Source organism: Aspergillus lucknowensis (assembly GCF_044049455.1).
Source record: "Aspergillus lucknowensis strain CBS 449.75 chromosome Unknown BJX67scaffold_3, whole genome shotgun sequence".
NCBI lineage: Eukaryota > Fungi > Ascomycota > Eurotiomycetes > Eurotiales > Aspergillaceae > Aspergillus > Aspergillus lucknowensis.
Genome location: NW_027263547.1, coordinates 268,130 through 285,767, shown reverse-complemented (window position 1 = coordinate 285,767; position 17,638 = coordinate 268,130). Strand labels below are relative to the sequence as shown.

At 52.0% G+C, this 17,638-nt stretch overlaps 7 protein-coding genes across 7 annotated transcripts; 3 read left to right on the top strand and 4 right to left on the bottom strand.

Moving 5' to 3' along the window:
- Window positions 1-6: 6 nt before the first annotated feature.
- Window positions 7-2,710, bottom strand: BJX67DRAFT_377173 (F-box protein; the record flags this gene model as incomplete). The annotated part of the gene is made up of 7 exons (XM_071032042.1): window positions 7-183; window positions 265-783; window positions 863-1,933; window positions 1,993-2,283; window positions 2,338-2,442; window positions 2,507-2,609; window positions 2,664-2,710. The coding sequence occupies 7 exons, from the start codon at window positions 2,708-2,710 to the stop codon at window positions 7-9; spliced, it is 2,313 nt and encodes a 770-aa protein (XP_070890374.1).
- A 220-nt stretch (window positions 2,711-2,930) lies between these two features.
- On the bottom strand, window positions 2,931-4,669 carry BJX67DRAFT_160519 (NAD(P)/FAD-dependent oxidoreductase). The gene is made up of 2 exons (XM_071024940.1): window positions 3,694-4,669; window positions 2,931-3,636 (listed from the first exon to the last, which is right to left on the bottom strand). Exons 1-2 carry the CDS (start codon window positions 4,505-4,507, stop codon window positions 3,152-3,154), a joined length of 1,299 nt encoding a protein of 432 aa, XP_070890373.1. The 5' UTR covers window positions 4,508-4,669; the 3' UTR covers window positions 2,931-3,151.
- Window positions 4,670-4,874: 205 nt separating this feature from the next.
- Window positions 4,875-5,717, top strand: BJX67DRAFT_377171 (uncharacterized protein; the record flags this gene model as incomplete). Its single annotated transcript, XM_071032041.1, has 1 exon — window positions 4,875-5,717. One exon carries the CDS (start codon window positions 4,875-4,877, stop codon window positions 5,715-5,717), a length of 843 nt encoding a protein of 280 aa, XP_070890372.1.
- A 90-nt stretch (window positions 5,718-5,807) lies between these two features.
- BJX67DRAFT_160525 (aminotransferase class I/II-fold pyridoxal phosphate-dependent enzyme) lies at window positions 5,808-7,377 on the bottom strand. Its single transcript, XM_071024941.1, has 3 exons — window positions 6,495-7,377; window positions 6,303-6,445; window positions 5,808-6,225 (listed from the first exon to the last, which is right to left on the bottom strand). The coding sequence occupies exons 1-3, from the start codon at window positions 7,255-7,257 to the stop codon at window positions 5,899-5,901; spliced, it is 1,233 nt and encodes a 410-aa protein (XP_070890371.1). The 5' UTR covers window positions 7,258-7,377; the 3' UTR covers window positions 5,808-5,898.
- A 288-nt stretch (window positions 7,378-7,665) lies between these two features.
- bioDA (adenosylmethionine-8-amino-7-oxononanoate aminotransferase) lies at window positions 7,666-10,726 on the top strand. Its single transcript, XM_071024942.1, has 5 exons — window positions 7,666-8,140; window positions 8,196-8,295; window positions 8,364-9,697; window positions 9,759-10,342; window positions 10,427-10,726. Exons 1-5 carry the CDS (start codon window positions 7,956-7,958, stop codon window positions 10,597-10,599), a joined length of 2,376 nt encoding a protein of 791 aa, XP_070890370.1. The 5' UTR covers window positions 7,666-7,955; the 3' UTR covers window positions 10,600-10,726.
- Window positions 10,727-11,191: 465 nt separating this feature from the next.
- On the top strand, window positions 11,192-12,762 carry BJX67DRAFT_160535 (biotin synthase). Its single transcript, XM_071024943.1, has 2 exons — window positions 11,192-11,535; window positions 11,612-12,762. Exons 1-2 carry the CDS (start codon window positions 11,323-11,325, stop codon window positions 12,581-12,583), a joined length of 1,185 nt encoding a protein of 394 aa, XP_070890369.1. The 5' UTR covers window positions 11,192-11,322; the 3' UTR covers window positions 12,584-12,762.
- A 436-nt stretch (window positions 12,763-13,198) lies between these two features.
- Window positions 13,199-17,098, bottom strand: BJX67DRAFT_160501 (uncharacterized protein). The gene is made up of 3 exons (XM_071024939.1): window positions 16,343-17,098; window positions 14,219-16,289; window positions 13,199-14,166 (listed from the first exon to the last, which is right to left on the bottom strand). The coding sequence occupies exons 1-3, from the start codon at window positions 16,591-16,593 to the stop codon at window positions 13,531-13,533; spliced, it is 2,958 nt and encodes a 985-aa protein (XP_070890368.1). The 5' UTR covers window positions 16,594-17,098; the 3' UTR covers window positions 13,199-13,530.
- Between the last annotated feature and the right edge of the window lie 540 nt (window positions 17,099-17,638).

The following is a 17,638-nucleotide window of genomic DNA, read 5'->3' as shown; positions in this document are numbered from 1 at the left end:
GAGAGATTAGACGGCGCTGCTATCTGCGATAGCCAATCCGATACTTTCAATCACGGGGTCCTTAATGCCAAAATGAAGTCCTACAATGCAGTATCCCATGATCGGTCCCATCACCGTGCCATCGTCGGTTCTCTCTGCATCGGGAAGACCGAGGTCTAGCTCACGACCGCTCGAGGTGTAGAACTGCATCATAAGGAGTTATGTCAGTACCGTCCGCGCAAGACAAACCCGGAAGAATTCTATAGGAGAAGTAGATAAACTCACCCGCAGCCTGTGCAATTTGGTAGGCGTGGACCTCTCACTGAGGTCCCCAAACCAGCAACGAACTTTGGTTATCTTCTCCCCTCCGGCAACATCAAAAGCCACTGTATTGTACTCCCCACACCTCGCTTCCATATCTTTCACATCCTCATGATTCAGATCCTTTCCCACGAGTTGCGGAGTACTCCCTGCAAAGTAAAACAACAGACCACCTATTTCCTGCCGAGTTCCCAGTGGGAAAAAAGCTCGGATCGAAACAAGCTGTTTGGTTGCAAGATCAACGTATACAGCGGGATTCTCCAGGAGAGGCGGCCGGAAAGGATAGCGTTTTTTCGACGGAAACCCGTTAATCCCCACACGGTGCAGGATAATTGGTACTGATCTTGGGTTTGCATTGAGAGATACGGGTGGGAGCTCCGGGCCAAGCCAGCGGGAGTAGATGTCGGTGTTGTACTTGACGGGCGCTTGCCAGGAAGCCCGTCCGGGAACCGTTATGAGCCCAAAGGTGGCGATGCCAACATCCTGTACAGGTAAAAAAAAAATTAGTGCGCTGTTACATCAGACAGGGGGAAAGAACAGTGAAAGTATAGGGTAAACATACAGTTGAATGTCCTGCAATACCAACGACAGTCCCTGGCTGAAAAGGACCAGGTCTGAAGACGTGGACTACGTCGATGCTGGCGAACCTTCCAAGGGTTATACTGTCCGTCGCAGAGTCTGCGGTGAAAATAACCCTTAGGCCACGTATCGTCCGGGATTTGCTGTCATTCTCGGTGCGAGTGCCGCCATGAGGACCCAACGAGAGAATAATTCCATCAATGTGGACATTCGGAGGAATTATTCCTGGGTGCGTAGAGTCAGTGCGATCCCCCAATAACTGGTCTGTGTTTCTCTTTCCCTCCTCTTCATATTCGATTCCGACGATAGAGCCCTCCTTATTGAAATGGGCAGTAAGAGCGCCCCCTTTCCCCTGGAGCAATGAGACGAAGTATATGTCTGACATGTTTACACAGTCTCCTCGTAGTCTGTCGTAGTCATACGTCTCCCAATCCGGGATGGGCCAGGGTTGGATAGATACAAGACGGATATTTGCCTTACTTCGCAACTCCGCGAACATCAATCCATCGCTACCTACCTTGGCTCCCATTCTTTCAAGGATCGTCTCACAGCACCTCCAGATTCGTCGGCGATTCATAAGTAAATTCCGGTTCGCCTCGGGCCAGGTTTTCATGTTCCCGAGATCGGAAAGATATTGATCGAAGTCGACATAATGTTGGAGGCCTGTAAATAGCTTTTTGTAGTCCAAGTACAATCCGCCCCCGCCGGTGAACTGGGCGAGAGCTTCGTGGAATCCTGTTCCTTTTATCCAGGGGATTAGGTCAATTCTGGATTTCCAAAAGGTGTTGGGCAGGTTCATAGAGACAACCCGGAAGATTGGACTGGCTACAAACAGGTTGATGACCGATTTTGCTGGCAGTAAGTTGAGAATCATATGAAGGATCTCAGTAGGCAGCCTCGAGAAGAACGGATCGAACTGGGGGGTTCTGGTAGCGCGTGCTGCCGCTCCTGCTCCAGCTCCCGCAGTCGTAATGCGATTCAGGGCAGCTGCCAACGCTGCCTTCATGAAAAGTTGCCAGAAATCCATTTGCCCCTCTGGATTCGAGACCACGTACTACCATAATTCAGTTTCAAAGCCTGATGTATTTCATCGTATATCAAGGTTAGACGTACCTCCAGATTCGGGAGCGAAAGCCACTCGTCATCTTGGCAAGCTGCAAGAGCGGAGTTGTAGTATAAGTTCCCCCAATTGATTACCTGGAAACTCTCGCCTCCCAGATTGGATTGCATGACAAGAAACAATCGAGTCAATGAAAGCGGGCTCCGCAGGAACCCTGTGGTCTGATAGACAAGATAAAGCATGTCCCAGCAAGCTGCATGCGCGAGGAAGCCGTCCTCGTTGGGGTGCAAGCGGTCGGGGCCACCACCGCGAACTCTCAGTCCACCAAGGTCATGGTATGCGCCCTTTCATTCATATTTAGCAATCAACAAACGCATGAAGCGTGAAGGGTTCCTCACAACGTGAGTCAAGTACGCTCCTCCTCCTCCTTCCTTCCACACTCGCGAGTTGTTTTCCGGGTTCTCGGGGTCTTTAACGCGCAGCATTCGAACACTATTGAGCCACTAGTTACGGAAACATAGTTAATTGAATAGCTCAAGGGACTGTGAGCTCCAAAAATGTACTTACGCGAAGGTGTTCTTCGGATAAGAGCGTTGAAGAGTAGGCGCGTCGACGTGCGCAAAACTGCTCGTGAAGCTTCGCCTCAGGATCGTCGGAATCGGACTCATCCCTATCACGGCAAGTGCAGACATCATGCTCTCTCGGTGTATGGATTCGGGCATACAAGGAAGCCAGTGGCCCACCGCAGATGTTGCAGTAGGACTGCACCATGATGCAGAGACGGTGAAGTTTGATGGCGAGCTAGCCTATGACCCCTCCAGACTGGGTAGCGGGAGAGTGGAGGAAAGAAGAAACAAAACCTGAGGGAGACGAAAGTATTCGTGTGTTGAGGCCAGGTGAGAGTGACAGAAATGTCAAGCGAGTGCAAAATGAGCAGAATGGAGGGAAAATCCAAGGCAGGCATGATATGGATCTCCCAGGTGGCGGCCGAAGCAGGCTTTGCCTACCAGTCTAGCCTCAAAAAAGACCGCTGCGTATGATGGATCTTTGCATTGATTGGCAGAGATCATCTCAGTATTCACTCATTCTGGGCCGTATAGGGAGATCGGTGCCGTAGCCAGGCACATAATCTCCCAGTCCCACGTCCCTTTGGGTGGCCTTCTTGCGTGCTTTGTGTCATTTCCCTTCTCTCATTCGGCCCCCAGGTCTCACTTAGAGAAAATCCTCAAAATTTGCTCTCGGGACCAGAGAGTGATGGACACCTCTAGAGCTCGCCCCGGTCGACTTCCACGACCACGGCCAGTCTCCGCCAGGGCCATTTTTAACTCCCTCAAGGACACAGGCAACGTACTTCCCAATAGTAGGAAGAAACTTGTAGGAATGGAAGGACCCACCAACCGCAAAGTACAGGTTTTTCAACCGTGAATCTGGATGTTGATCAATGAGCGGGTGTTGATCTGGGGAAATAGCATCCCAGCAAAGTCGGTAGTAATCAGGCTTGCGCTCATGGTCTAACAACCGGGGAAGACGAGCTCGAACAGCAGAAATTAAGTCCTCTTGAAGCCCTCTTGGGGCCTCCGCCTGGTCGTCGACCGGAACCGAGATCTCATGGCCGGTTGGCGTAACGATCGGATTTCTGAAGGAAAATGTGCTCGTAAACTTCAAGACACCGGCGGATGTAGGAGGGATAACCTCCCCTGACTATTGTTAACAAAGTACTCAGCGTAAAAGAGGTGTTATAGGGAATGACACACCTTGTCCGCCATAGACTAGCACCGGTAGCCCTGAGAAGAGTTCCCTTTCTGCGTCGGAGAGTTGAAAATGAGCCACGCAAACCCCAGCAGCAGAGACCTGTCGTTCCACGCGATCATCATGTGGTAGATCTAATGCATCTTCTAGAGAGGACATAAGCTTGCTCGTCCAGGCACCTGTCGCAAGCAAAACCCTATCGGCCAGAAGTCTCGTTCCGGCTTCGGTTTCGATCCCCTGCACGCCATCAGTTTTCTCGGGGAAAATGAGACTCTTTGCTTCTCCGGATTCGTATCTGATACCAAGCTTAATAGCCTCGAGAAGCATAAGATGCAGTGCTTTCCCAGCATCAACCCAGCCCGCTGACGGGTTGAAGTAGTAAGACCCGAAAGGCGTACAGTCCGTTCGCTCAAGGACGCCACCCCAGGCCTGACGAACTTCATCTTCCAACATATCAACAATCTCGCTCTTACGGTTAGAGGCACTAAAGTTTTGTCGGATGCGTCGGGAGACGTCGCTGTCTTTCTCATCCATGGCAATCCAACCAGACTGATGGTATACTCCGGCGTCCCGGAAGAACGGAAGTGTCTTCCATGCTTCGATCGCCTCAAAACCTAATTCCATGTACAGCAGGCTAGAATAGTCCGCGCGGATGATCTTATTTATGTCGGCAGATGCTCCGAGCATATTGTTAGATGAAGGGGCAGCGCGATCTAAAAGGATAACGCGAGAAGGGTCGCTGACCCGTTGGGCGAGATGGTACGCCGTACTGACACCGAAGATGCCTGCACCGACGATGAGAGTTGTGGTATCCTCCATGTTTACCGGTCGCTTGACGCGTTACCTAATGGGTTGCCAGGTGTTTATTGAGAGGTTGGGAGAAGAGCAACTGGGGGTGGCGGAAAGAATAGCCCTGAGATAGATGTTTTGGAGTCCATAGATCATACAAAAGACAAACAAATACTTCTGGATTGAAGGCAACGTAAAGATAGCATCATCAACACTATGAAGCGGAATCACAGGAAGTTACTGAGGAAGTCAATGGTTCTGGTGAAAGTTATAATGGCTGGTGTGAGTGCTTGACCGCCTTGGGTTCCTCCATCCATCTGCCACTTCTGCGCGGCTTTGGCCTCCTCTTGTTTGGATGACACTGCCCCACTCAGGCTGGGCACTATATACAACGAGTATGTCCGGCAATATCAACGCTCACCTCACCCGCTTGCTCTGGTATGTCTTCATGCCGTATCTCAGCCCTCCAGAGAACCCGGCTGAATCGGATGTTGTACGGCGGGAAACACTCCTCAGCCAAATTCCCAACGCAGAGTACCAGATGGCGTCTGAGCTATTCCGTGAATTCTGCCCTCCGTATCGGTCTGCACTGTGTCAAGCATTCGATCACCATGCTGCAGTACTGCGTGAGGAGGTCCACCACGCCTGCCGAGGAAGAGGTGAGGGCCGGATGACGGAGATAAGTGAGTTCTATATACGATTGAGACCGTTGGTATCGCAAATTTTTTCAACAGAACGGGTTCTGCAAGGCGGAAGGTCGTACCGAACCCTGAGCCCCTTCGGCGAACCAGTAACAGCTCGGTTGAATGACATGAGGGAGGTGGAGATGGGGGGCAACAGTGAGACCGAAGAGGACGACGACTCCGAAGATAATGCTGAGGAGGTCGCAGGCCGGAATGGCGATAAAAGCAACGTTGAGAACTGGCGCCGGACGAGGAGGAGAAAAGTGGATGGGGACTGTTCGATCTGCTTCGAGCCTCTCAATCACAATTCCATTCCCACTCAGATGGAGGTGTGCGAACAAAAATTAGGGAATGTTTCGTTGAATGGCGGTAAGACAGGAAACCATCATGACACCGATAACGAAGGGGTTGGCGGTAGCTTGGTCTGGTGTAAGGCATTTTGTGGCGTCAACTACCACCGTGAATGTTTCGACAAGTGGGTTTCTCGATGCGTGATGGCGCGCAGTATGCGCAGTGTCACTTGTCCAACTTGCCGGCGAGTATGGTGGGGAACCTGATTTTTCGAAATAATTTCTCGCCCGGTGGACGACGGCGGAAGGTAACTTGCTTTCCGTTAATATGAAAGGTTTTTGTGTTGATAATTAGCCTACACCGGGGGGTCCAAAGGCTTCTTGAAATTAATCTCTTGTAGGAATGGTAGTAGTGTGCATGGGATCAACCGTATCATAATGTACACATTCAAAGTCGAGCCGCTTTCCTTTCCATTTGATGTAGCCACATCTCGATGGTCTCGATCAGGCCATCAATTTCCTCCACCGTGTTCCCCGCGTGTAGACATACTCGCACACGCTCCTTCCCTTCTGGAACGGTGGGTGACATGATTGCACGAACGATATATCCCTGCTGTTGGCAGAAGCTGGCAAGTCGCCGGGGAACACGGCTACGAAGTGAGAAGATCGGTGAGCTCGTGAAATGATCCACCTCAAAGGTCGAAGATCCCCAGGAAGTAAGTCTTTCCAGTTGACTTCGAAAATACCGAATTAACTGTTCGAGGTTGCGTTGAAGCTAGTATATGTGTTAGCAGGGCTCTTGATAGTTCAGATGAAAACACTCCTCGAGAGAAGCTTATGGGAGAAATATACCTGCTCAGTCTCTCCATCGATAAGTAACTCATATGCGGTGCGAACGGAAGCAAGGAAGGGGAATCCCAGGGCGGTAGTATATATGAGTGTTCGGGCGTAGTTAATGAGGTAATCTCTAGTATCCGGACAACACAATACAATTGCTGGTGGAGCATTAGTGTGGTTCCTCGGGATAGGAGGGTTTAGTCTTACCTCCATGGCTAGCCAAAGCCTTGCCAAACGTATGCGTCCTGATAAATATGCGATCCTCCACTCCTAATTGCTGGACCACTCCAGCACCCCGCGGGCCAAAGACACCCGTAGCATGTGCTTCGTCTACAATGAAGTATCCATTCTTACGAGGAAGAAGTCGGTCGACGATTTCTATAAACTCGCGTATTGGCGCAACGTCACCATCCATGCTATAGACAGATTCAACGACAATAAAGACGTTTCGACCGGCTTCAAGTAGCTGGGGTTCTGACGTTATCTCCGTACGCAGCACGGTTTTCAGGCTTTCGGGAGAACTGTGGGAAAATTTGACTGTTTTCCCGGCTCGAGAGAGCCGCATGCCTTCATGTGCGCTGGCATGGATGAGCTCATCGTACACGATCAAGTCCCCCGGCTGAGGAATAGTGGACAAGACGCCGACATTTGCATCAAATCCGGAATTGAATAGAAGACCACTGGGAGCGTTATGAAATGCTGCAATAAAATCCTCTAGCTCCTCCGCATAAGCTGAATTACCATCCAAGAGCCGGGACCCTCCACTCGCAAATGGATGCAATGGCGGCGCTTGTTTAAGATGATCCAGGAATCGCGCTCGCAAGGCCGGAGATGTTGACAAGGACAAGAAATCGTTCGAAGAAAAATCCACAGAAGATGAAGGTAGCACCGTGAGTTTTCGGCGGCAGAGCTTGGCTTCCCGTCGATGTAGCGCCTGGCGCAGTGAGTCACGAAGGCATTTTGGAGACATCTGGAGAGAATCAAGACTGAAGCTGAGGAGCGTTCCGGAAGAAAACCAGGAACTGAGATAGAAGGCGTAAACAATAGGGAAAAGGAAATAAGACAGACACAATAATTAGTAGGGCCTTCTCAGATCTTCATTCTTATGGCCTCGTGCTATCCAACACAGTGTGCAAGGCTCGTCGACTGTGGAGCGTGACGAGGATATACCGAGAATCGGCGAAAGGATCCTTCTGCAACACATTGCTGCTTTAGTTGAGTGGATCTCGAATTTCGGGGGCAAAGCCATCTCCGTTGTCCAGCAAGGTCCATCCATCAAGCCGGATTCTGCTTGGGATCTGTTGGGATTTACCGGTGGGGGGATGGAGCGGGAGGGTGTGGCTGGTTGGCGTTGTTAGCACGGAGTCCGACGGCCAAGTCCGGCCAACACTGAGCGCAGCCAACATCTGAGGCCTCGGCCATTGATTCGGATTTGCCAGGCGGCCAGGACGCCTGAATTGACATGGGCTTGTTCGATCCATTCTTGGTGAAGAATAAACTGGGCCCTTGATCTCTCGTGGGTGGCGCGCATCCATCGGCTACAAGTCGACTATCCCCGGTCGCTATCGTCGTCAATGCCCTCCGGAAATCATTGCTTCACTATCATTCTTTGATGCATGAGGTCTTAGCGGTCCGCTGCTGATACTCAGGAAAGCTGAACTCACTGCCATGCCCGTGGGTGCTGCGCTTTGGCGCTCTCTCCGCGCCCATCAGGTCTACGGTGCCAACACCGATGTGGGCAAAACCATTGTTTCCACGATCCTTTGTAATGCTGTCAACCAACGAAAGTCCGAAGAGAAGTCAGCATTTCTCAAACCGGTGTCGACAGGGCCATTGGACGAGGCGGATGACAGGTAATCTAAGATTGACTCTTTGTGAGAAGATTCTCTGCTCAGCCCGTGACCACAGGCATCTGCGACGCTATGCTCCCAACACCCTGACCAAATGTCTCTTCCAGTTTGACGAGCCTACCAGCCCGCATATCGCAGCGCAAAAAAAGAAAGCCACGGTATGGAGAGCTGCCCAATTCTGTCTCTTGATTTATCTTCTCGTGAGTAGCACATTAACTCTTAACAGATTCCCCGAGACGATGATATCCTCGCCTCTGTCCACAAGACGCTCTCCGGCTGGGCTGGCAGCGGAATATCCTTTGCTCTTGTAGAGACGGCTGGTGGTGTCCATTCTCCAGGCCCTAATGGGCTTTCTCAAGCAGATCTTTACCGACCTCTGCGGTTACCCATCATCCTCGTCGCCGACTCTCGACTGGGCGGCATTTCCTCATCTATTTCCGCGTACGAATCTCTTTTAATTCGGGGTTACGATGTCCAGTCTGTGCTGCTATTCAGAGATGATTATTATCAGAACCACGAGTACCTGGGCGATTACTTCCGGGAGAAGGGCATACCGCTTCTTCCGCTACCCCCACCCCCAAGGCGCCCGCAGTCGCAAGACACAGACTCCCAGGAGCGGGATAGGGAAGCCTTATACAACTATTATAGCATCGTTGCTGGCGGTTCCGACGTTGTTTCGCTCTTAGACGAGCTTAACGTCAAGAATGAACAGCGACTTTATTCTCTCGAGGAGATGGCGGGTCGAGCACAGAAGACCATCTGGTACCCGTTTACGCAGCACCACGGTATGGCGCCAAAAGATATCACTCCTATCGACTCCGCACATGATGATTTCTTTCAAACATATGTCGCGCCAGAGAACCCATCCCAACAAGGCAATCTTCAAGCAACGTTCGACGGGTCTGCCTCCTGGTGGACTCAAGGTCTTGGACATGGAAATCCAGGCCTTGCTCTGTCGGCTGCCTACGCCGCCGGCCGCTACGGACATGTTATGTTCCCTGGGAACGTTCACGAGCCAGCTCTGGCTTTAGCAGAACAGCTACTTCAAACTGTGGGCAATCCTCGTCTACAGAGAGTCTTTTACACCGACAACGGCAGTACTGGAATGGAAGTCGCTCTTAAGATGAGCCTTCGCGCTACATGTGACCGATACGGCTGGGATGCGACGATGGAGCAGATTAATATTCTGGGCCTGAAGGGAAGCTATCACGGTGACACAATCGGGGTAATGGATTGCTCGGAGCCGTCGACATACAACCAAAGAGTCGAATGGTACCGCGGACGAGGTCATTGGTTTGATTTCCCCGTAGTGAAAATGTCGAACGGAGTATGGCGAGTCGAGATTCCCGAGCTACTGAGGGAAACCCTGGGAGAGGATCAGGAATTTCGGTCCTTGGGTTCGGTTTTCGACGTGGAGCGAAGAGTCCGCTCAGGTGCCGGAGAGTGCTACAGGAAGTATATCCTCGACACGATCGAGAACCTCGTTCTTCAACGAGGGATGAAGTTTGGGGCGCTCATCATGGAGCCCATCATCTTAGGCGCTGGCGGAATGCTCTTCTGGTGAGTATGAAAATGACAGGACGACGGACATATAATACGGGTACTAACGGAGCAACCCCAGCGATCCCTTGTTCCAGCGGTGTCTCTCAGATGTTGTCCGCGGAAATCCACAGCTTTTCAACCAAGCGAAACCCGCAGAGCCGGATCCACAGACTGAACTGTCATGGTCTGGCCTTCCTATCGTCTTTGATGAGGTTTTTACTGGTCTTTACCGTCTTGGCCGGAGATCCTCTGCGTCATTCCTCGGGGTTAACCCCGATATCGCTGTCAACGCAAAGCTTCTTACCGGTGGTCTCGTCCCTCTCTGCACTACGCTTGCGAGCGAAGAAATATTCGCCGCCTTCTCTAGTCCGGAGAAGAAGGACGCACTCCTACACGGACATAGCTATACGGCACATGCGGTTGGGTGCCAAGTAGCAGTCGATTCGCTCCAGGCAATGAATCGGTTGGACGAAAATGGAAGCTGGAACGAATTCAAGAACGACTGGAAAGAACACTCTACGGACGACGGGCTCCGGCCCCAGGAGGTCTGGAGCGTGTGGTCCCATGGCCTTGTCAGCGACCTGTCGCACGCCGAATCGGTCGATGGCGTCTTTGCCATTGGTACCGTTCTCAGCATCACATTGAAAGATGCAGGAGGAGCAGGTGAGTGTCCGAAATATTTTCTGACTACTGAGAATCCCCATTGCCGATTCCAACCGGCTAACATGTGATATCTCCACGGGATAGGCTACACTTCCACTGCGGCTAAGGGACTTCAGGCAAGATTAGCCGCTGGCGGGCCGCAGTTTAACGTGCACTCCAGGGTCCTCGGGAACGTCCTCTACTTGATGTCGAGTGTCACTTCCAAGAAGGAGACTCTGCGAGAGATTGAGACCCTACTGCGTGAGGCACTCCTCTAGCAAGAGCCTACATATTCCTTGTACGAACTAAACGAATTCAGCAATGACGAAAACAGTGTAAACGTGATTATGATTTGGTAGAAATGAGTCGACCACGCAAAAAGTTACTGCGGGGAGTCTCACCGAGCGCCGGGAAAGAATCGGGTTGGCGGACGCAAATCCGCTCAGAGCCACATTAAGGTGCAAAGGTTCACCGGCGGACGCTGGATCACAGGTTCCATGGTTGGCCACGCTCACCAGAACCCCGCCATGATTCACACGAAAACAAATGCACTTTTGCGGATCTGCAATTTAGTCGCAAAGACGCAGCCATTTCCAATCAAATCAGAATCAAGAGAAACCAGAAGATCAGGAACACTCCATCGCTGAGTGGTCGGAACACTTCCCCATGCGGAAGTCCCGGCCTCAAGTCTCGACGGTGACAGATTCGATGTCTGCAGGACTAGTGTTGAACCGCTCATGCGTTGGGGTCAACACTCTTTCGCACCAAGACAGGCCAACAGGCTGGGGAATCACACCCAATAATTCGTCTTCATGGACTGCTGCTGAATCCCGATCGGCCTCTGGAACTGCCCACATCTTTCCGACCCTTGATGACGCCTCGTTGCCTTTCTTAACTTCCTCTCGTGTTGGCCCATGCTCCTTGCACTTCGCTCCCCCGCGGCTGTGTGCTGATTGCTCCCCTCTCTGTGACGAACAATCTCCAAACAACACACCACAGCCATGGCTATCCCATTTTTACGGTCCCTTCCCAGAGCCGTCTCTATAAGATCATATGGCACTGTTCAGTCATCCCACACGGCCGCCTCCTTCGCGAGCAAGATTCCCCCCGCCCTTAGGGAGGCCACGGCTGCCTCTTCCCCGCGCACCAATTGGACTCGGGATGAAGTTCAGCAGATTTATGAGACGCCATTGAACCAATTAACCTATGCGGCCGTACGTTATGCCTTTCTTCATTTAATTCATTCGCGATACGAACGACAAGAATTACTTATTGACTCATTTCGAATAGGCAGCTGTTCATCGCCGCTTCCACGACCCGAGCGCAATCCAAATGTGCACGCTAATGAATATCAAGACCGGCGGATGCAGTGAAGATTGCTCCTACTGTGCACAATCATCCCGATACAACACTGGTCTCAAGGCTACCAAGATGAGTCCCGTCGATGATGTCCTAAAGGCAGCGAAAATCGCCAAAGAGAACGGAAGTACACGTTTTTGCATGGGAGCCGCCTGGCGCGACATGAGAGGCCGCAAGACAAGCTTGAAGAATGTCAAGCAGATGGTATCCGGCGTTCGGGAAATGGGAATGGAAGTCTGTGTCACGCTAGGGATGATTGATGAGAACCAAGCCAGGGAGCTGAAAGACGCGGGTCTTACAGCTTACAACCACAACCTCGATACATCGCGCGAGTTCTACCCAAGTATCATCACAACCCGATCGTACGATGAGAGGCTACAGACACTGTCTCATGTTCGGGATGCCGGTATCAATGTCTGCTCGGGTGGTATCCTCGGTCTAGGTGAGGCTGATTCCGATCGGATCGGCCTCCTCCACACGGTCTCCTCGCTACCCTCACACCCAGAGTCATTCCCAGTGAATGCTTTGGTTCCCATAAAAGGTACCCCCCTAGGAGATCGGAAGGTCATTGCCTTCGACAAGCTCCTGCGCACCATCGCTACGGCCCGAATCGTCCTTCCGGCGACGATCGTCCGTCTTGCAGCGGGTCGGATCTCCCTCACAGAGGAACAACAGGTTGCATGCTTCATGGCTGGTGCCAATGCTGTCTTCACAGGTGAAAAAATGTTGACGACGGACTGCAACGGGTGGGATGAAGACCGAGTCATGTTCGAGCGATGGGGCTTCTATCCCATGCGCAGCTTCGAGAAGGAAACCACCGCTGTCACCCCGCAGCAGCAGACTGATTCCCTCGCACAAGAGTCCGAGAAGGCCTCCGCCGCGCCGATCCAAGGCGCCTCATAATAAGGATGAAGAGGAAAGCCCCGCCCACCATCAACGCCCGCTATTCATACATGATTCACAGAGGATCGCTAGAGCGCTGCTGGACCCAATACAACAACATCCGTATCAATAAGATCTCTTCACGAGCATGTAGCTATAACCACCGGTCCCTTGGCGAGAGCCTAAACATGCAACCCCGAGGACAATATTTCTGTGTAAAACTGTTGCCTAGAAGATTCCACCTCTGGTTTTTCTTCATCCTTGCCTATATATACCTTAGCTGTACCCTCAACTTGGGATATTAGTGTGTCTTGCATCTCCCGATTCGGAACGAAAGCCCCAGGAGTGCTGTTGTTTCTTTATTCTACCACCCTTTATATGGAATCTTCCCCTTCCAACCTTCTGCAGCGCCCCTGGAAGGGACAAGTCGTGGCACCCCACCGACCTCACCCACATCCCATTCGGGCAAACGCGACGCTATTGGTCCAGGAAAATCACTCATACAACGCGCCTGAAGGATATATGACCTCGGAGGCTTCACGTTTCCCCGCAATCGTGTCGTCGCACGACTTCGCCGTTCTGCTAGAGTCGGCTCTTCTCTGGATTTTATCGAGGTTCTACGAGACGCAAAGTACGCAAAGTTTCTACGAGGGTAGACAGAGAAGTATACGACAAACGCATATAACATTTGTGGAATCTATCGACATCATTATTATTTCCAACAACAACAACGAGATCACATCAATATATCTGCAAAGGCATTCAACGTGTCGAAACGGCGAGAACCAAACGGCCTGTATCAAGGCCGTCAAAGTTTTCATGGGTTCCAATTATCCGCACGCGGCGGGAGTTGGCAGGGTGAGCAAGGGAATCGCGGGTTCCCACTGCCCCGTTGCTCATCCGGCGTCAGTGTCTCCGTGCCAGCGGTGGATAGATCCTCTCCAATGGTATAAGTCACCACGCAATGCTTAAACCGCAGACGCTTCCGTCTTCATGTCGCCGGTTGCCTGTGTTTCAGAGCGGCTCATCGTCGTATAGCGGCTGAAATCCTGCGGGCCGCGATATACGATTTCCTTGTTCTTGTTACGAACAGACTCACGTCGGAAGTAGATACGTTTACACCACTTCCAGAGCTCCACGCCAGCGAAGAAGAGAATCGCCTCCACAATAACAACACCCCACTCCCACGAGATACCGACATGCTTGAACACAACATCGTTAATGACGGGGATATAGAGCGCGGGGAAAGTTGTGACGAATCCAAGCATAACACCACAGAAGAGGAACTTATTGCGCCAGACATCGTGCATCCATTGGGTGAAGTACTTCTTCGAGCCAGGCTGCATGCGGAAGAAACTACGCCGCATGTCGATCATCTCCCAGGCCAGGAAAAGGGCGAACCAGGTCATGCACACGAAGGTAGTGGCACGAGCACGGAAGACCGTGTCACAAGCCTCACCATAGTCGGCGTTACAACCGGTAGCAAGCTGTCCATTGCCCCAAACATAGAGAACCATCGAGAAGGCAGTCAAACAGAGAGCAGCCATCCAAACGCCGTACACAATCGTGTCGACGATGATTTCCCATGTGAAGATACCTTGTTTCTGTGTAATGTCAGCGCAGATTCAAATATTCACGAGCAAGGATGGTACGTACGCTTTGCGGGGGGCGGTTCATAATGTCTGGAGCAGCAATTTCCATTCCCAACCCCATATCGGGCATACCGGAGGTAATCATGATAATCCAGAGAATCTCGACGGGGGCAATGGGGAAGACGGACTGGCCATTTTCGTCCTTGAACACCAAGCCAATTAGAAGGGTCAGGGCTAGACCAACGTTTTCCGCGAGGAGGTGCAGGACGAATTTCTGGATGTTGTCGAAGATACGCCGACCCTCCTCAATACCGTTGATGATCGAAGCGAAGTTGTCGTCTGTCAAGACCAGCTCGGAAGCATCTTTTGCCACATCAGATCCTGCCTGTCCCATTGCTATACCAACATCTGCCCGCTTCAATGAGGGAGAGTCGTTAACGCCATCGCCCGTCATGGCAGCGTAGCGGCCGCGACGATGCAATGCATCGATCATGCGAACTTTGGTGTTGGGCGCGCATCGAGCGATAACCAGGGGGAGTGTTGGCAAGTCATCAATCTCGTCATCAGTCAGCTTATCGAATTGACTAGCAGTCATGACCATTGCGTTTGCGACGTCCTTAGCAAGGCCATCCATATTGGCGGGAATGATACCAACTTGGGCGGCGATGGCTCTTGCAGTACCAGGGTGATCACCAGTGACCATGTGAACGGAAATGCCAGCTCGGTAACACTCCTCGATAGCGCCAGCCGTCTCAGGTCGAGGTGGGTCGTAAAGACCGATCAGGCCGCAGAAAACAAGGTCCTTCTCGACCTCTTCACGAGGGGGAACTTCTTCAGTGTTGGCGATCGTTGTATCATCCTCACGGCAAGCTAGACAGAGAACTCGGAGACCTTCCTTCGCAAGTGCTTCCATATTTTGCAGGATTTGGCTCTGGATATCTTCGTCCATAGGGATTGGGCCTTCTCCAGCAGCCCATACGACAGATGTGCAAGATTCAAGGACACGCTCCACAGCCCCCTTGGTGAAGACCATTTGGCGGCGGCCCTTCTCGGAGTTGTCATTTCGAGCAAAGATGACGGACATTTTCTTCACCGTTGAGTCGAAGGGGTACTCAGCCTTCTGTTGCCAGACTGGATGTTCGCCCTTTGTCCAGCGCTCACGACCCCAGTTGAAACGAGATGCGAACACCTGAATCGCGATATCAGTTGGTTCTCCACGAGCCTGCCATTCGTTGTTTTCGGACCTGTGCACGTGGGCAAGATTTGCCATGGAAGCAACGTTGAGATAGTCTTCCAAAAGACTATTGTCCCTGATCAAGTCGTCGGGATTCGTTGGTTCTCCATGCACGTCACGCTCAATCTTAGCAGGAGCATCGGCCAAAAAGCTAAGGTCTCCCTCAGTAGGGTTCAATGGGTCACTGGAAGGCCCAACCGAATACGTTCCCAAGGATGGGATCCACGCCCTTTTGGCGACCATCCTTCCTTGGGTAAGAGTTCCAGTTTTGTCTGAGCAAATGTTAGTCACGGCACCCAACGCTTCAAGGGAGTCGAGTCTCCGGACAATAACATGTCTCTCAACCATTTGCTTTGTTCCTACTGCCATGGTGATCGTCAAAACCACAACAAGGCAAGCCGGAATCATTGCAAGGCCAGTCGCGACGGCGTAGATAATAACCTCTTTGTCATTACGCATTTCGTTAGCTCCCATGACTACAATCGCGAATACCACCGCGATACCGAAAAGAAGCAGGGCAAGCTTGGAGAGTTTGCGCTGCAGAGGGGTTCCGACGTTGATACCCAAGAATCGACCAACAGCATCAGTGCAGGTTAAGGTCCAAGCTTGAACATACCACCGCTTCTTGGTCTCGCCTTCGGGACCTCGCTTGACAGGCCGTTTTTTGGAGTCACCAGCACGCAGCGCAGTGGCAATAGCGCCAATCTCGGTCTTCATGCCTGTTCCAACGACAACACCGCGAGCGCGTCCTCGGGTGACGGTTGAGGAGCTATATGCGATATTCAAGCGATCTCCAGGTCCGGTGTCATGATCAAAGGTCACGGCGACCTCTTTCTGCACGGGCAGTGACTCGCCAGTCAACAATGCCTCGTCCGTTTCGAAGTTCATCGCGTCCACAAGTCTAGAAAATACGTGTTAGTCAAGCCCTTCCTACTCTGCTATCAGGTAGCTTACCTAACATCGGCGGGGACAGTATCGCCAACTTTCAGTTCAATCATGTCGCCAGGAACGATCTCGACAGCCGGGATGGTATTTGTTTTACCGTCGCGCGTGGCGACACCAGTGGGCGAACTCAGGGACCGAAGGGAGTCCATCGTTTTCTCCGCGGCATAATCCTGATACACGCCTACGACGATATTGAGTCCAATAACGGCGCCGATAACGCCACCTTCAATCCAAGACTGGATTCCAAAACTGACAGCCATCGCAATAATGAGGACCTAGGGACCAGAAGGTACAAGGCGTTAGTTGACTGTTAGAAACAGTGAACAGTGGGGCCTATTCTCAGGAACACAACTAACCAGCATCATTGCATTGGCAATCTGTCTAATCACGATCTTGACTAGCGAGACGCTTTCACCACCTTCCAATTCATTGCGGCCATATAGGCCCAACCGCTTCTTCGCTTCGGCTGTGGTCAGACCCTCTTCCGAGTCGACCTTGAGCTCGTTGAGGATAGCATCATATGGGAGTGTGTGGGCAGGCTGGGATAAGGGTTGGGCATGCCCTGACTGGGCGTTGTTCTTCTCCATCGGGAAAATTTTCAAGGTTGTTTTTTCTTCTTGCTGACGGTTCTGATATGGTGTAGTCTCTTTAGGGAGGCTCCATATAGATCGTGTCATCCAAGGAATGTGAGTCCATACACGAGGAACAATCTTGAGCCGACTCGAGGACTAATTGAGAGGGTCTGAGGATCTAGATTCTATCTTCCAGGGGAACCCTCCGGCAAGGTGGGCAATCGCACTCTATTTAACTCGAAATCGGTTATGACGACAGTTCACAAAGGGGCGAAATAGTCCTCCACATCAGGACCGGAACCGAGCGACGCCCAGCGCCAATGATAAGCGCCAGGGCTTGGTGTCTTGGCCAGCAACCGTGGATTGGAGACATGTCGGTCTTTTTGTTGCGATTCCGACAATGACGCATACGACTCTCCGAGCCACGTGAGGGTGCAGCGCTTGGCACAGCCGCGTCGAGGCGAACCAGAGGCGGATGCAGGCACACCGCCGGTTGTGATTGGCCGATAGTGCTGATGGACCCAGCGGAGCGCCAAGTCAGGCCGGAGCGCGGGAGCCTTGGCGGACGGCGCAATGCAATCACACCCGCCTGGGATTTCGTGCGCTCTTGGGATTCCCTTGGCATGCTGCAGCCCTGAGGGGCTCGAGTGTCGGTGGCAAGAAGTCTAAAATCAGCCCAATGACCCTTCAAAATGGCTTTGCACCCCAGGAGGAACATTCGTGAATGGTTGTC

What these genes read in the sequence shown, in the direction of transcription:
- BJX67DRAFT_160525 (XM_071024941.1), bottom strand. Translation starts at nt 7,257, where the DNA reads ATGTCTCCAAAATGCCTTCGTGACTCACTGCGCCAGGCGCTACATCGA. An exon ending in GGCTTTGGCTAGCCATGGAG is followed by an intron (nt 6,446 to 6,494) that starts GTAAGACTAAAC and finishes ATGCTCCACCAG; the next exon opens with CAATTGTATTGTGTTGTCCG. An exon ending in TCGATGGAGAGACTGAGCAG is followed by an intron (nt 6,226 to 6,302) that starts GTATATTTCTCC and finishes CACATATACTAG; the next exon opens with CTTCAACGCAACCTCGAACA.
- BJX67DRAFT_160501 (XM_071024939.1), bottom strand. Translation starts at nt 16,593, where the DNA reads ATGGCTGTCAGTTTTGGAATCCAGTCTTGGATTGAAGGTGGCGTTATC. An exon ending in ACTGTCCCCGCCGATGTTAG is followed by an intron (nt 16,290 to 16,342) that starts GTAAGCTACCTG and finishes CGTATTTTCTAG; the next exon opens with ACTTGTGGACGCGATGAACT. An exon ending in TGAACCGCCCCCCGCAAAGC is followed by an intron (nt 14,167 to 14,218) that starts GTACGTACCATC and finishes GACATTACACAG; the next exon opens with AAACAAGGTATCTTCACATG.
- BJX67DRAFT_160519 (XM_071024940.1), bottom strand. Translation starts at nt 4,507, where the DNA reads ATGGAGGATACCACAACTCTCATCGTCGGTGCAGGCATCTTCGGTGTC. An exon ending in GCTAGTCTATGGCGGACAAG is followed by an intron (nt 3,637 to 3,693) that starts GTGTGTCATTCC and finishes AACAATAGTCAG; the next exon opens with GGGAGGTTATCCCTCCTACA.
- BJX67DRAFT_160535 (XM_071024943.1), top strand. Translation starts at nt 11,323, where the DNA reads ATGGCTATCCCATTTTTACGGTCCCTTCCCAGAGCCGTCTCTATAAGA. An exon ending in ACCAATTAACCTATGCGGCC is followed by an intron (nt 11,536 to 11,611) that starts GTACGTTATGCC and finishes CATTTCGAATAG; the next exon opens with GCAGCTGTTCATCGCCGCTT.
- bioDA (XM_071024942.1), top strand. Translation starts at nt 7,956, where the DNA reads ATGCCCGTGGGTGCTGCGCTTTGGCGCTCTCTCCGCGCCCATCAGGTC. An exon ending in CGCAAAAAAAGAAAGCCACG is followed by an intron (nt 8,296 to 8,363) that starts GTATGGAGAGCT and finishes AACTCTTAACAG; the next exon opens with ATTCCCCGAGACGATGATAT. An exon ending in GAAAGATGCAGGAGGAGCAG is followed by an intron (nt 10,343 to 10,426) that starts GTGAGTGTCCGA and finishes TCCACGGGATAG; the next exon opens with GCTACACTTCCACTGCGGCT.